The 12232-nt window shown below is 36.0% G+C and overlaps 1 protein-coding gene across 1 annotated transcript; it reads right to left on the bottom strand.

Annotated features, from left to right (window-relative positions):
• Window positions 1–275: 275 nt before the first annotated feature.
• Window positions 276–5209, bottom strand: LOC105688671 (ras-related C3 botulinum toxin substrate 1). The gene is made up of 4 exons (XM_012405181.2): window positions 5049–5209; window positions 4715–4845; window positions 3848–4184; window positions 276–3751 (listed from the first exon to the last, which is right to left on the bottom strand). Exons 2-4 carry the CDS (start codon window positions 4828–4830, stop codon window positions 3617–3619), a joined length of 588 nt encoding a protein of 195 aa, XP_012260604.1. The 5' UTR covers window positions 4831–4845; window positions 5049–5209; the 3' UTR covers window positions 276–3616.
• Between the last annotated feature and the right edge of the window lie 7023 nt (window positions 5210–12232).

Here is a 12232-nt window from a genome sequence, read left to right as displayed (position 1 = left end):
TCTGAAAACGTTTCAATCCATTTCTTGCTTTCTTCCATTTCTCTCAGGTTTTCGTATGTTAGTTGAACTGCAAAATGCAACTGTACTAGATTAAAGATAACTGTATTTTCCAGTCTCCCATGCAATTTTATTGATTTGCCCAACACTAGGCAAAAGAGCAAACTGATGATTGTAGGATGTATTTTGTATTAAAAAATAAAATGATAGAAACAGATTCATGAGACTGAAATAATTTATTGGTATTTGTCTACTTCAATGACTGTAAAAGTTGTGCATAGGTTGTAATAAATCGTTTATTAAACTTTGGTTTACAGCACTCTGTATTGAGTAAAGTCATACAAAATCTATTGTTAAAGCAATTCCATTAATTGCATTATCTGGGCGTAGTATTTTTCGTTTGGGAAGTTGTGAATAATTTGATGAGGCAACATGTCAATTCTTTCCTCACGATTTTCCATTTCGTTCTCTCTTTCATTATTTTACTTTTTTGCTCTTTTACACTAACATTTTCCACAATGCCGATGATGTCGGAAAATCATAATATGTCGGGATCATGGGTATGGCGGAATGTACTACTTTATTCTCCTTAATTATGTGCGCAAATTATGTGAAGAAATTATTCGCAACTATAATATTCGTTTCTTATTCTTATTACGTACATGTATAAATAGGTGTATAACATACTGGCTGTGTTAAAAATTAAATGATCATTTCGGATTGAATGCTGTTAATAAATCACCAATTATTTAGCAATATGAAACTAACAAGCGAGGCACATACAGAAAAATTTTTAATCATAATATCATTTTCGCACTTTTGAATCTCTCTCATGTATATAATTCTAATAATCGCATTCATTAACTCTTACGTAATAATTTTCGTACAAATATCCCAAATACTGTAAGTCTTGAAATTTTTATGACATTCAATGTTGAATTAAACTGGGTTGAAGATGAAATTATAGGGTGTTAGTAAATCTATATTCACACATGCACTCGTGATTAATTGTTTGAAAAAAAAACTAGCATCATACGATCTATAATTAAACGCATCAAAAATGCTATGATAAAATGAACCACATATTAGGTATTTTGTCAAATGCTATCAGACAACTTCCATTGTTTCATTTCATTCTAATGATCTTTTGATTTACTTTACACATTCTATTTTTAGTTTATATATCAAAATAAGTTAATTTTTTTCAGGGAGATCTTAAAAATAAAATTAGTCCTATAATCTATGATATATTAGCTTTCACAAACCTTGTCATAAATAAGAAAACAGTAGGGAGATATTTAATGCGCTAATTTCGTTCCCTTTGTCTTATGAAATTACATGATGGGTATAGCAAAAGGGCTAAAGAAAAATTCACCACTTACAATAGATGCAATCCATTATTGTTTTTCCTTTTCTATTAAAAGTTAGGCGCAACTTAATGAGAATATTAAATCATTATTAGTTTCAAACATTTAACTCTTTCAATTGTTAAAAACACATAGAATTATATTCTTCTCTTCTTTTATTCTTTTTATAACTATACCAGAACGTTACAAACTCATGGCGTGAGAATTATGATCTGATTTTACAGATAAAAAAATTTCAACAAGTTACATATCTCTTCAATACTTAGGAATCTACTGAGAATGTTGATGAGCCTGTAACTATGTCTGGTATAATTAAATGAAATGCATAAATAATTGATCAGTAATTGTTAATGATATTATGTGCAAGCATAATATTTTGATTGAAATTAAATAGTAGAAAAATTACCACAGACTGCCCTTTTTTTAGTAAGTTCATCCTATGCTACATTATATACATCTAGCAAGCAGCAATTTGCCCTGTTAGTTCAACCTTACCTACTACAATATATATGATACTTTATTTTTGGTTTGCTTTCGAATTATCATTATCATTATTATTATTTTTATAATTATTTTTTTTTTCGATTCATTTACTTTGCATTTCATTTGACTTTAGTTGGGAATATTCATTTAAAATGGCATACGTTGTTCTATGTGTAATCCAAAGTACATGGCACGACTGCATTACGCTTCAGGCCTATGCCTTTTAAGATAAATATAAAAAAATAGCATGTTTAAAAACTAGTTTAGGTTTTGTTCAGTAATATTACTTTGAGGTGTGGGTTTGAGAGAGCATAAAATGCCTAATCCTATAGGGAATTATCAAAAATGTGAATAAAAATTCAACGAACATAAACACAGCTGAATTTTCTAAATACCTGTTATTACTTTTATATTATCGAACAATCATTCAGAGATAATTGTGCGCCAAAACAGAAGATTGTTTAGTCAGACTTTTTGAGTTGCTCTTACTTTTCACTATTGTCTGACTTAATACTTCTTTTTTTTGCAGGAGAAATGAATATTGAGATTCTGTTATGGTAAACATAGACCAGCAGAGTTTCAAAAGTTACCCAATTTGTGAAAATTGTCTAAAATCAGAAATCTGTGTATGCAATAGGCATCTCGCGTTTGGATAGACTTGACTCGTAGTTGATATGACAAGTGGTAAAAAAAGATTGAATGTTTTTTGTTTCCAATGATACCTGTTCGAATGAGAATTGAAATCATAGACAATATATATATATATATGTAACTGGTTTGATCATATTGCTGAAGATTGGCATATGGTCATTATAATGATAGGAGTTAAATAACAGAGAAACATGTATCTATTAATGATGACACTTATTGAGAGTTTAAACTCGTTGCTTGATTCGTTACTTTGAAATTACTTTCTGCATACGTCTATGGCATGCCGTTCCTCAGTTTATAATACAAAACGGCAATGTGTTGTCTTAATTTCAAACCCACTGTCTATTTAATTTTATGGTCTGTTTGATTTTCAGTTGCTATGGCACCATCTACTGACACATACGTACTTAACACAAAATCTCGCTAATATTGAATAGCTACCACCGATTTATTTTAGTTTTTCGTCGATTCGAATAACATAATATAGTTTCCGTAGTTTAACTATGGCTGTTGCAACTCGAAAAAGTTGTCTGGCAGGTCCAAACAACCATAGTATTGACCTCTATTCACACTTTCCAAATCCAAAAACTAATATTTCAGCAGAGAAATAATTAGCAGTATTTAGAATAAACAAATATGTATAAAGATTTGTTTTGGTCAAATAATGAATAAAGTAAATTTAAAATTATAAAGGCGATAATTTCAGCAGCCAGAATCGAAATAGCTCAGAAAGATTCATAGTTAAAATATAATGAATGACCAGTTCTTAGAATTAGTACTTTGCCAAAATGTCAAGATTTAATCTCACTGTTAAGTTTTCAAATTCAGCCAGAAAGTGGAATTGAAACCGTTACAAAAGTCTTTTAATACAAGGCTTATTCTCAGCATAAACTATGACTAATGCTTCAAAACCTGCAGAGATTGCAGGTGCCACAAAACTGGGAAGTTGAATACCTGAGATAAGCAAAGTTATAGCTGCCGAATCGATATAGTTTTTTGGATTACTTGAACTTGTGAAGTCAACTGAGCCGACTTACTAAGCAATAAAATTTCTGAACCGTTCCGTGTCTCTCAGCATTTTCTATATCGTTCTTTGTTCTGGGGTTATCTCAATATGTTTAAAGCATACTGCACCTTCGTTGTCGACGTTTTTGTGGCTCTGGTCGTAAAACTGCACGAACAGCTTCGTCAAATACTTGTTTCAGACCACGTTGTGTCAGTGCTGAGCACTCCATGTACTTTACTGCTCGGATCTGAAGTAAAAAATGAAAATTGCAAGAATTATACAATGTCGATTTTCTGGATAGCGTAAATTCTTTCTTCTGAAAAAAAAGAAGAAAATACGGTACCTTGTTGGCTAATTTCTGTCCTTGTTCACGTTTGATGGCACTGAGCCCTTGTTCAGCTAATGCCGTTAAAGTTTCTCGATCATCTCGTAAATCAATTTTAGTTCCAACAAGAATCATTGGGGCATCAGGGCAGTGATGTTTAATCTCAGGATACCACTTGCTGGTAACATTTTCAAAAGATGAAGGACTTGTTACAGAAAAGCAGATTAAGAATACATCAGTCTGTGGATAAGAGAGAGGCCGCAGTCTGTCATAGTCTTCCTGACCAGCAGTATCCCAAAGCCCTAGGCTGACTGGTATACCATCCACTACCATAGGGGCAGAGTAATTGTCAAATCTAGAAATACATTAAATATAAGAATCATATAGACACCAGTCAACATCTTATCAACAAGTATGCTCTACAAAAGATTTGCAGAATAATAAAATTTGTGGCTTTTCTTCAATGATAAAGGGTAATTCATTATTAGAGTTTTTTTTAGTGAGAAAGGAACTTGTAAGATAATCACAAACAGATTGCTTCCTGTGAATAGTGGGACATTCTCAGACCATGCCTAAACTATTATTAGCTACCCTACTCCTCCATACTAATGGGAAGGGGAAGTGCACATCCAAAAGGCAGAAGAACAAGACAGACTTCAATTCATGAATGATTATTTTCCTGCTATCCCATGATCTCAATACTATTTACAATGTCTTTTAACGCAAGGAGACTCATCCAGATCAACATTACACCATGAATTATTACAAGTGTTTCATAATGAATGGGAATTCATTTCAATTAGACTCTGATATGTTAAATGAATACACAAACCAAACTGTGAGATTGATTAAAACGGTACAATATGAGGTATATAAAATACTTACACGGTAGGTACATATTCACCAGGAAAACTGTCAGTGGTATAGGAAATGAGTTTACAGGTCTTTCCAACAGTTCCATCTCCTACTACGACACATTTGATAGGCCGACCAGAACTCATTGTATCAAGTTTAGGCTGGAAGAACACGACTAGATGGTAAGATTCGTGTTACAGAAGTATATGGGAGTGTAGAGTATCGAAGAACTGGTCACTGACAATTGAGTTGTCAATGCTTTCGGCTATAACCCTTAAAAAAGGGCTTGTCTGTACCAAAAATGTGAGTTCATCTAATGTATAGGATGCTAATACTCGGCCTAATAAAAGGCGCATTTACTTACCGATTGCGTGGCACTCTTTGATTTTTGTTAATCCACCGAATTCAAGGTATTTAGTTTCGGTCTACTTGAATTTTTACTCATGAAATTATAGAACCGGAGCCATGACAAAGTTCGACTTTTGGAGTTATGGGTCGCAATTTCCAAGGAGGGTGATCTGAGTCTGGAAAGTATGTGCAGTGACACTCGACGTCGAAATCCGGTTACTACATTACGTCGATAATACAATTTTCATTGTACTCTTAGCCCTCGAATGATAATTGTTTGTTAATTGATTGTTCATTGATGATAACATAGAACCCTACAAAGTGTGGGAACAACCCCTCACTTTTTCATCCCCCAGGAATTTTTATTATTTCCTAAATAACATCACAATGGTTTTTCGTAAAAATGTTGTTTGGGTTGTAATAATGATTTGTTTCCATACACATTCATCAAGGATGAAAAAGAACACATCCGTAATGAGTTTGATTTCCCTATCAATCGAACGAACAAATCTTGACGACGCTAACAATAAGACTCCAAGATGCAAGTTGGAGTCTGTACGCCAAGATTAGGAAATGATGCGAGAGATGAGAGAGAGATGATGAAAGTGGGAAATCGGAATAGATTCTCCTATTCGTATTTTGAAGCTCAGCTGAATGAGTACTGCACAATCATCTACAGAACTGATTTTCATACTGATAATAGTATTCAGCAGGCTACTGAATCTATCAAAAGTTTTTGCATTCTTAAGATCAACATTATTGATATCAGTAAGAAACAAAATTTCCTCTGATATATCCATATTTTCGTATATTTTCGATTTTTATAGCTGTGATCGACATATGCGTTCAATCTCCATTCTGTAGTAGATAACATACGCTTTTCATGTGACTTGTCTGCCAGAAATAAGTATGGAGTATTCGCATAATATCTATTTTTCCAGCTATTTTTAGAAACTCAGAGGGATGTTACATAAATACACCAAAAATCCGAATCTTTTTCGAAGGGTATAGCTTGAAAAATCCCATATACAGGTTCTGTTATGGTGCTGCAAGTATTTTTGACGCGACGATAATGGTCGGAGATGGCGAGTTCTGATTTCAATAGACCCTCGTTCGCAGCACCATTGAAAATTAGAGGTTTTTAAACGAAACTGTCAATTTGTCGGAGTTCTACGTTCGGTTTCGGTGATCATGATATATTTTTATCATCCTTAATAGAAAGAGAAGAGCACGTGATTTTATTCTAAAGTTCACGGTAGACTCGTACCTTATACAGTACAATAAACACTATTTCAATCTTTCACCTCTTGATATATATTATTGAATCGTGCAACGATAAAGGATTTATGTAATCAAAGAAGTTGGAGGGTATATACATAAGTATACAGATATAGATACAGTATGACAGAATAATATAATTGTCAACGGTGATTAATTAGAATTTTTTTTTTTACCAGGAAGTGACGCCCCCGTTGTAAAGTATATTACTTAATACTCGTAAGTGCATTGCCTATATTACCTCATATGATGATCAAATCGTGAGTAATATCTCAACCATGTACGATGACGATTGTTACACGTTAATTCGGCGTAATGAACATTTTGCGCACTAGTGATAATGAGAAACAGACTGAAGTATAGTTTCAAGACGTTCCCACAAGTTTGCGCAATATGGGGCAATACACGCCCATATGATGATTAAAGAAACAAATTACAATAGAATCAAATAAATGAAATTGAAATGATTTAGCAGAGCAATCTGCGATGTATAGTTTGCCATTTAGATAAGCCATGATATTTTATTTAAACGTTACCTCGTTCATTGTCCATCTTTTTTATTGCAAAATCGTTTGTCCAAGGTAAATGTTCTGTGTAACTGTGCCACATTACTTTACCCACGCATCGAGCAGCAGTTCAGCGTAATTTTTTCCCATTTACGCACACAGGTATTTTCGGAAGAACATGAAGTAAAAAATAAATAAAAAAATGGGATAGCTATAAACTAATTTCGGACAAAAATTTTCACATTCTTCGTATAGAAAAAGCAAAAAAAAAGGTATCGATTTCATAAAATAAACGTATAGTTAACATACGTGTGTATATATACCTGTATTTCGTATACGCAGCGAAACGCAATTTTCCTGTCTCTTGTTATCAAAGGGAAATGGTGTGCCGCAGCTGGTGAATTGTAATTTTGGGAGAAACTGTATGGACTTGAGTTGCTATTCTTGGGAGTTAGTTAACAACCGTGAAAACGACCGGCCCGTCACAGCATCCTTAGCCTTTCTATTACCGTCTTTTTGCAGTCCCTTTGTACAGCTAATGCATACACTGTCATTTGCTGTGAGCCGCCATCCGATGGTCATTCTAACGCTGGATAAAAAATTATAGGAACGATAAAAGTGTTCGTCGATGATTACGAGCTGCCGGTACATCCAAATAAATTAACATGTCTTCGTTATATTTGGATTTTATTCTTCACCCGCACATTCATCAATTAATCGGGAAAGAATTCTCCTTGGAGATATTTTGGAGAAATGTTTTCGAAAAATTCATATTTCCTCCTGGCATGATTTAGGTATGAATGTACAAAAGAAATTATAAAAAAAATAATGTAAAAAATAACTGTGCGACAAAGACCTTTAATTGCGTGGGTGAGCGTTAATATGTATGTAAACCTCATCAATTTGTTCAGCCGGAAACGCGACATCGGCTATATACTTGCATGAATGAAACGATGGTAACACAACGAACGCGTTATAGTTCCGTCCGGTTTTTTTTTGACGAGCTTTTTTTTCCTTTCTTTTATCTAATCCCCGGAAATTTTTCGGCTCTTCTACATGTATGCATCGTTCTTACAAGGTTTTATTAAAACCGATAATCGATGTTTGATTTCTGATTCGTTTGAAGAAACTCCAGCAAGTCACGATTCGAGTTTACAAGTTACTCGAGTTTCATCGCCATGCGAAACTACATGCGATGAAAAAGAAATCCTTACATGCTGTGGCATTGCGCACTGAAAAAGGCAAGTAATGGAAATTATTAACGAAATCATAGTGTGATCTTACAACGAACTGCAACCGCAACACTCTGTACATTTCTAATAAAAGGTACACACCGGTATAATCGTGTACGTTATTTCAACTTTAGAAAGGCATGTCTAGGGTCCCACGGCAAACGATATTGAACTTAATTAGCGTCCTTTATTGATGTCCCGGTCAGAAATTTGATTGCTACGTTACGTAACGTTATATACCCACTTTACATACATTATTATGTATACATCAATTTAGCACACATATAACCTCGTGATAATATCCTCGTGAGACTTTAGTGGGATAGCGGAAATCTCGGTAAAAACATGAACAGTAATTAGCTGGACCTCATTAATCTAAATATACATAGTACATGCGTAATATTGTTCCAGTTATGCATCGACGCAATTTTTCAGATGATCTCCAGGAAAAGAGATCGGAATAACTTCGGATTTTAAAATTGCATAGCCGCTGGTCACATTTCTCGTCTGCGGATGAAAATTGTCGTATTACTTTTGAGGAATGCGCGGTGAAGATAATAAAAAACGAGCTACCTGCGTCGAAGCTGGAATAAAAGATAGTTTTAGCATCAGATAAGTATGGGACAAAACAATGCAAACTATACCTGAGGGAAATACGCGACAACATCGATACCGACGTGCGCTACCAATGTATACATAAGAACGCGCTTATCGAATAAAGATATCTGAAAATTGCATCGCGTACGGCGAGGCGTCTTAATCGAAACTATCGACAAGTTTTTCCAAACATTTTTAACCGATATGCGCCCAAGTTTCTTGCGGAATGTACAAGTACGTGTAACGTTCACGTAACCTGTGCGACAAGATTATTATTGAATCCCTTAGGAAGATAAACTGCCCGGCACTCGCACAACTCAATTTTGCGGCTTCTTTCCTCCATCCCTCTTCAGCGTCTCTTCTCTCTCTGTTTTCATCCCTTGAACCCTGTGGGTACACGGTACGGGGTCTCTTCGCAACGCCTTCGACTCCTTGACCGTCGTATATATCATCGTCCTTTTCTTTTTTCCTTCGTTGGCCTGTACAGAGAACGGGGCAATTTTACGACTCTTACCAGACCATAGTCGACCGGATACACTCAAGATATAGTTACTCCTCCACAAAGCATGAAGTGATCAACGTCGCCACGCCGGACATTGGCCAAAGGCATACACACTGATACTCGTCGATGACGACAAACCTGTACCCGAACATGTGGCTAATGTGTAACGAGCAAACTATGCTAACAAATTCTTAAATTGCTATGAGTTTGTAAACGCAATGTATACGTATAGGTATGTACTTATATTCCTACGGTGTTTGCACTGTGAATTCGCCGCAGACACTCGAGTGCGCACTTCACGATCCTTTGGCTTCGAGCGAATTTAATTTACTAGCGAATACCTCATTGCTGAAAAATAGTTAGGGTAATTTTTTTACATTTCCAAGTGCACTTCGAAGCTGCTGGATATTAGTATGGAAGACTCTGGTCTTGTTCGTCGAGGGCTGATCGCGAATCCAAATCTCGCGTGGCACAAGAATCTGTTACGTACCTCGAAGAAAAGAAATAAAAGATTTACATGATAAAATAAAATGAGTTTTTTTTCTTTCAAACAGTGAATATTAAACTTGTCTGCGTGTTGTTGATCGATCGATTGCACATTAGGACCCTTATTAGCATCCTAGTGTCAACAATTAGGACACGAGAATTTTTTTTATACGCCGCCATGAGTTTACCCCGATATTACTTTCCTGCGATACTCGTAACAATTGTGATATTTCGACAATTAATAATTAAAATCGAGTGAAGTTTCCGCAAGGATTTTCACCGTAGTCCTCCACGTGTAGAGGATCAGTACTCGCTGTTTGCTTTGCCTCGAAGTATTAAGTATACGTGCATATTACGCAGGTGATACGGTTGTAATATCGCGGGGGTTACAGGTGACGGAATATTAAGACGAATATTGGTTCACCTGGAAACCGCGGGATATTAGTAGCCTTGCAGGTACAGCAAATAATAAGAGAAATTTAACACCTGTGGCGTGCATGCAGGACTTTATGCTTTTATGGGGATCACGAAATGACTGAACCACAAATTACGCGTTTAGCCGTATACCAGCCGCGCTAGCCACATGGCTGACGCGACTCTGGGCTCTACTACTTGCGTCCTGAAATACGGCGTGGGTACCGTGCAGCAGAAGTTTCCCAGGGCGTAACGATCGGTTTGAAATTATATTCTCTACATAATTATATTTTCTATAATTACGTTATATTGTTTATACCGTTTTTCTTCGTATAATCTGGAGCGTGCGGGGTAATCATTCAATTATTCATATATGACTGGTATCGGCTATAATACGAACAGAAAAGTTTGCAATTATTTAAAAATGAATTTTCGCTGTAGTGCGGACGGTTTCGAGAAGTGAATAAATCGCGCGGTTAAATTTGGCAAATTACTCTTGACAACGGTTACTCCGCTTATGGACCGCGATGCTAATGACCCCTTCGTCCCGGGATGACCGAACAGTATAATTTCATTATCTTCCAGGCATCTACGAACGGTGTGTATAGGTATAAAGTAAGCGAGTATACGTACGAGGGTATCTTCGTCGTGAAGACGCGTTACATCACATCGTGCATTAAGATATGGACGTACAAAGCTAGGCTGTCAAAAGTCATTGCGGTTGCAGGACGACGACGTACGAAGGCGCGTCTAAGGGTCGAATATAGTCATTGTTGCCCTAAACTAAACGCCCGCCTTATTATTTTCTATTGTTTCAAAGGCTGGCTAACAGATCCATTATATGGAAATGGACTATCACCTATTGTTGCGTGTTTATAGTTGTCCATTGTCCTTCAAAGGTGTCCATGTGCGAAACCGTACAGATATATTATACGCACGCCATGAATTTATCATATGTTTTACAAAGTTCTGCACACGTCTGTATTGCAAAAAAATAAATTCTGCTGCTCGCATCTCTCGAATCCAGTGTATCTACCATTCGATCGTCTCTTCTCTTTGACTAGATTTTTTCGCATCCCTTTTCGAGATTCTCTATAATCTTCGGAATTTTTTTATTCGTTTCGACTCTCAAACCTCTCGCGTACTTTTTGCGGCGTTGTTATTTTCGTAGCCCTTAACTCCTTCGCAAAAGCTTGGGTCGTTTTTACGAGAAAGTGAAGTACATGTAGTATCGAGTGTACGTAAGGTTATACGCTCGTTTGCGGGGCGTAGGTTCAGAGACCAGAAATTTTGCTGTAACTGTTGACGCCACTTCATAAGCCGCGAAAGAGCGGCGTTAGGAAGTGATGAAAAGTCAAATGTTATGAGAAGAGAGCTTTTAAATAATTAAGTTGTTGTCTCAAGACCTGAAGGGTGACGTCGCGGTTTTCTTTTCTCCCCTTTACCATTGATTGGTGGGTGCAAAACCTGAAGCCGAATTCGGATTTTTTCCTTCATATTATTTTTGGTATTTTTATAACTGAAAATTTATCCAAGCATCGCTAAAAGGGCCCGCGTAAAATACAAAGGGGACCGCGTCGGTACGACCTTATTCAAGCAGAAGATCCACAACGAGCTGTGGGTGGAAACCAAAAAAATAAAAATAAAAGGAAAAGAAGAAAAAGTTTTCAAACGAAAAAAATTTCTATCTTCACTCCTTCGCATCCGGGAGATTCTCTGTACTTTTCATCCGCATCACACAAGGCGAAAAATAACGATGAAACTATAACCGTTCAACGGAAAGAGCTTTTTCTTTTTCTTCGTTGAAAATATAAGAACAGCGATGAACGCTTATGCAAACCAGAAAAATTAAGAGAGTTCATCAGAGCGATGATAGGAAATGAATGACAGGTTGAAGAATCGCGGGATTTTCTTGGAGATAAAATTTTGTGTTACAGGTACGTGTTGTGTAGTCGGCTATGAAATTGCCGTGCATTATAATACGCTGCAACACGACGTTTTGTAGCGAGTTAACAAAAATTTTATTTTTTTTCTTTCAGTTACGTATCTCGCAGGCTGTACCTACTCTTACCTGCTATACTATAGACCAGTCGTTTACATAATCCGCTTAGGCAATATAGTCTAATTAAATAAACGGAGATGTTCGTATTTAGGCTTTATTTTTAACGAGATTTTTCATCTCGCC

This window comes from Athalia rosae, chromosome 6 (assembly GCF_917208135.1).
Source record: "Athalia rosae chromosome 6, iyAthRosa1.1, whole genome shotgun sequence".
In the NCBI taxonomy this organism is placed as follows: domain Eukaryota; kingdom Metazoa; phylum Arthropoda; class Insecta; order Hymenoptera; family Athaliidae; genus Athalia; species Athalia rosae.
The sequence above is the reverse complement of the archived record's forward strand: the minus strand, read 5'-3'. Positions and strand labels throughout refer to the sequence as shown.

Excerpts from the sequence above, each read along its gene's own strand:
- LOC105688671 (XM_012405181.2), bottom strand. The coding sequence starts at position 4,830 with ATGAGTTCTGGTCGGCCTATCAAATGTGTCGTAGTAGGAGATGGAACT. Across the intron at positions 4,185-4,714 it reads GGTGAATATGTACCTACCGT|ATTTGACAATTACTCTGCCC; the intron begins GTAAGTATTTTA and ends ATGTATTTCTAG. Across the intron at positions 3,752-3,847 it reads GACAGAAATTAGCCAACAAG|ATCCGAGCAGTAAAGTACAT; the intron begins GTACCGTATTTT and ends TTTTTACTTCAG.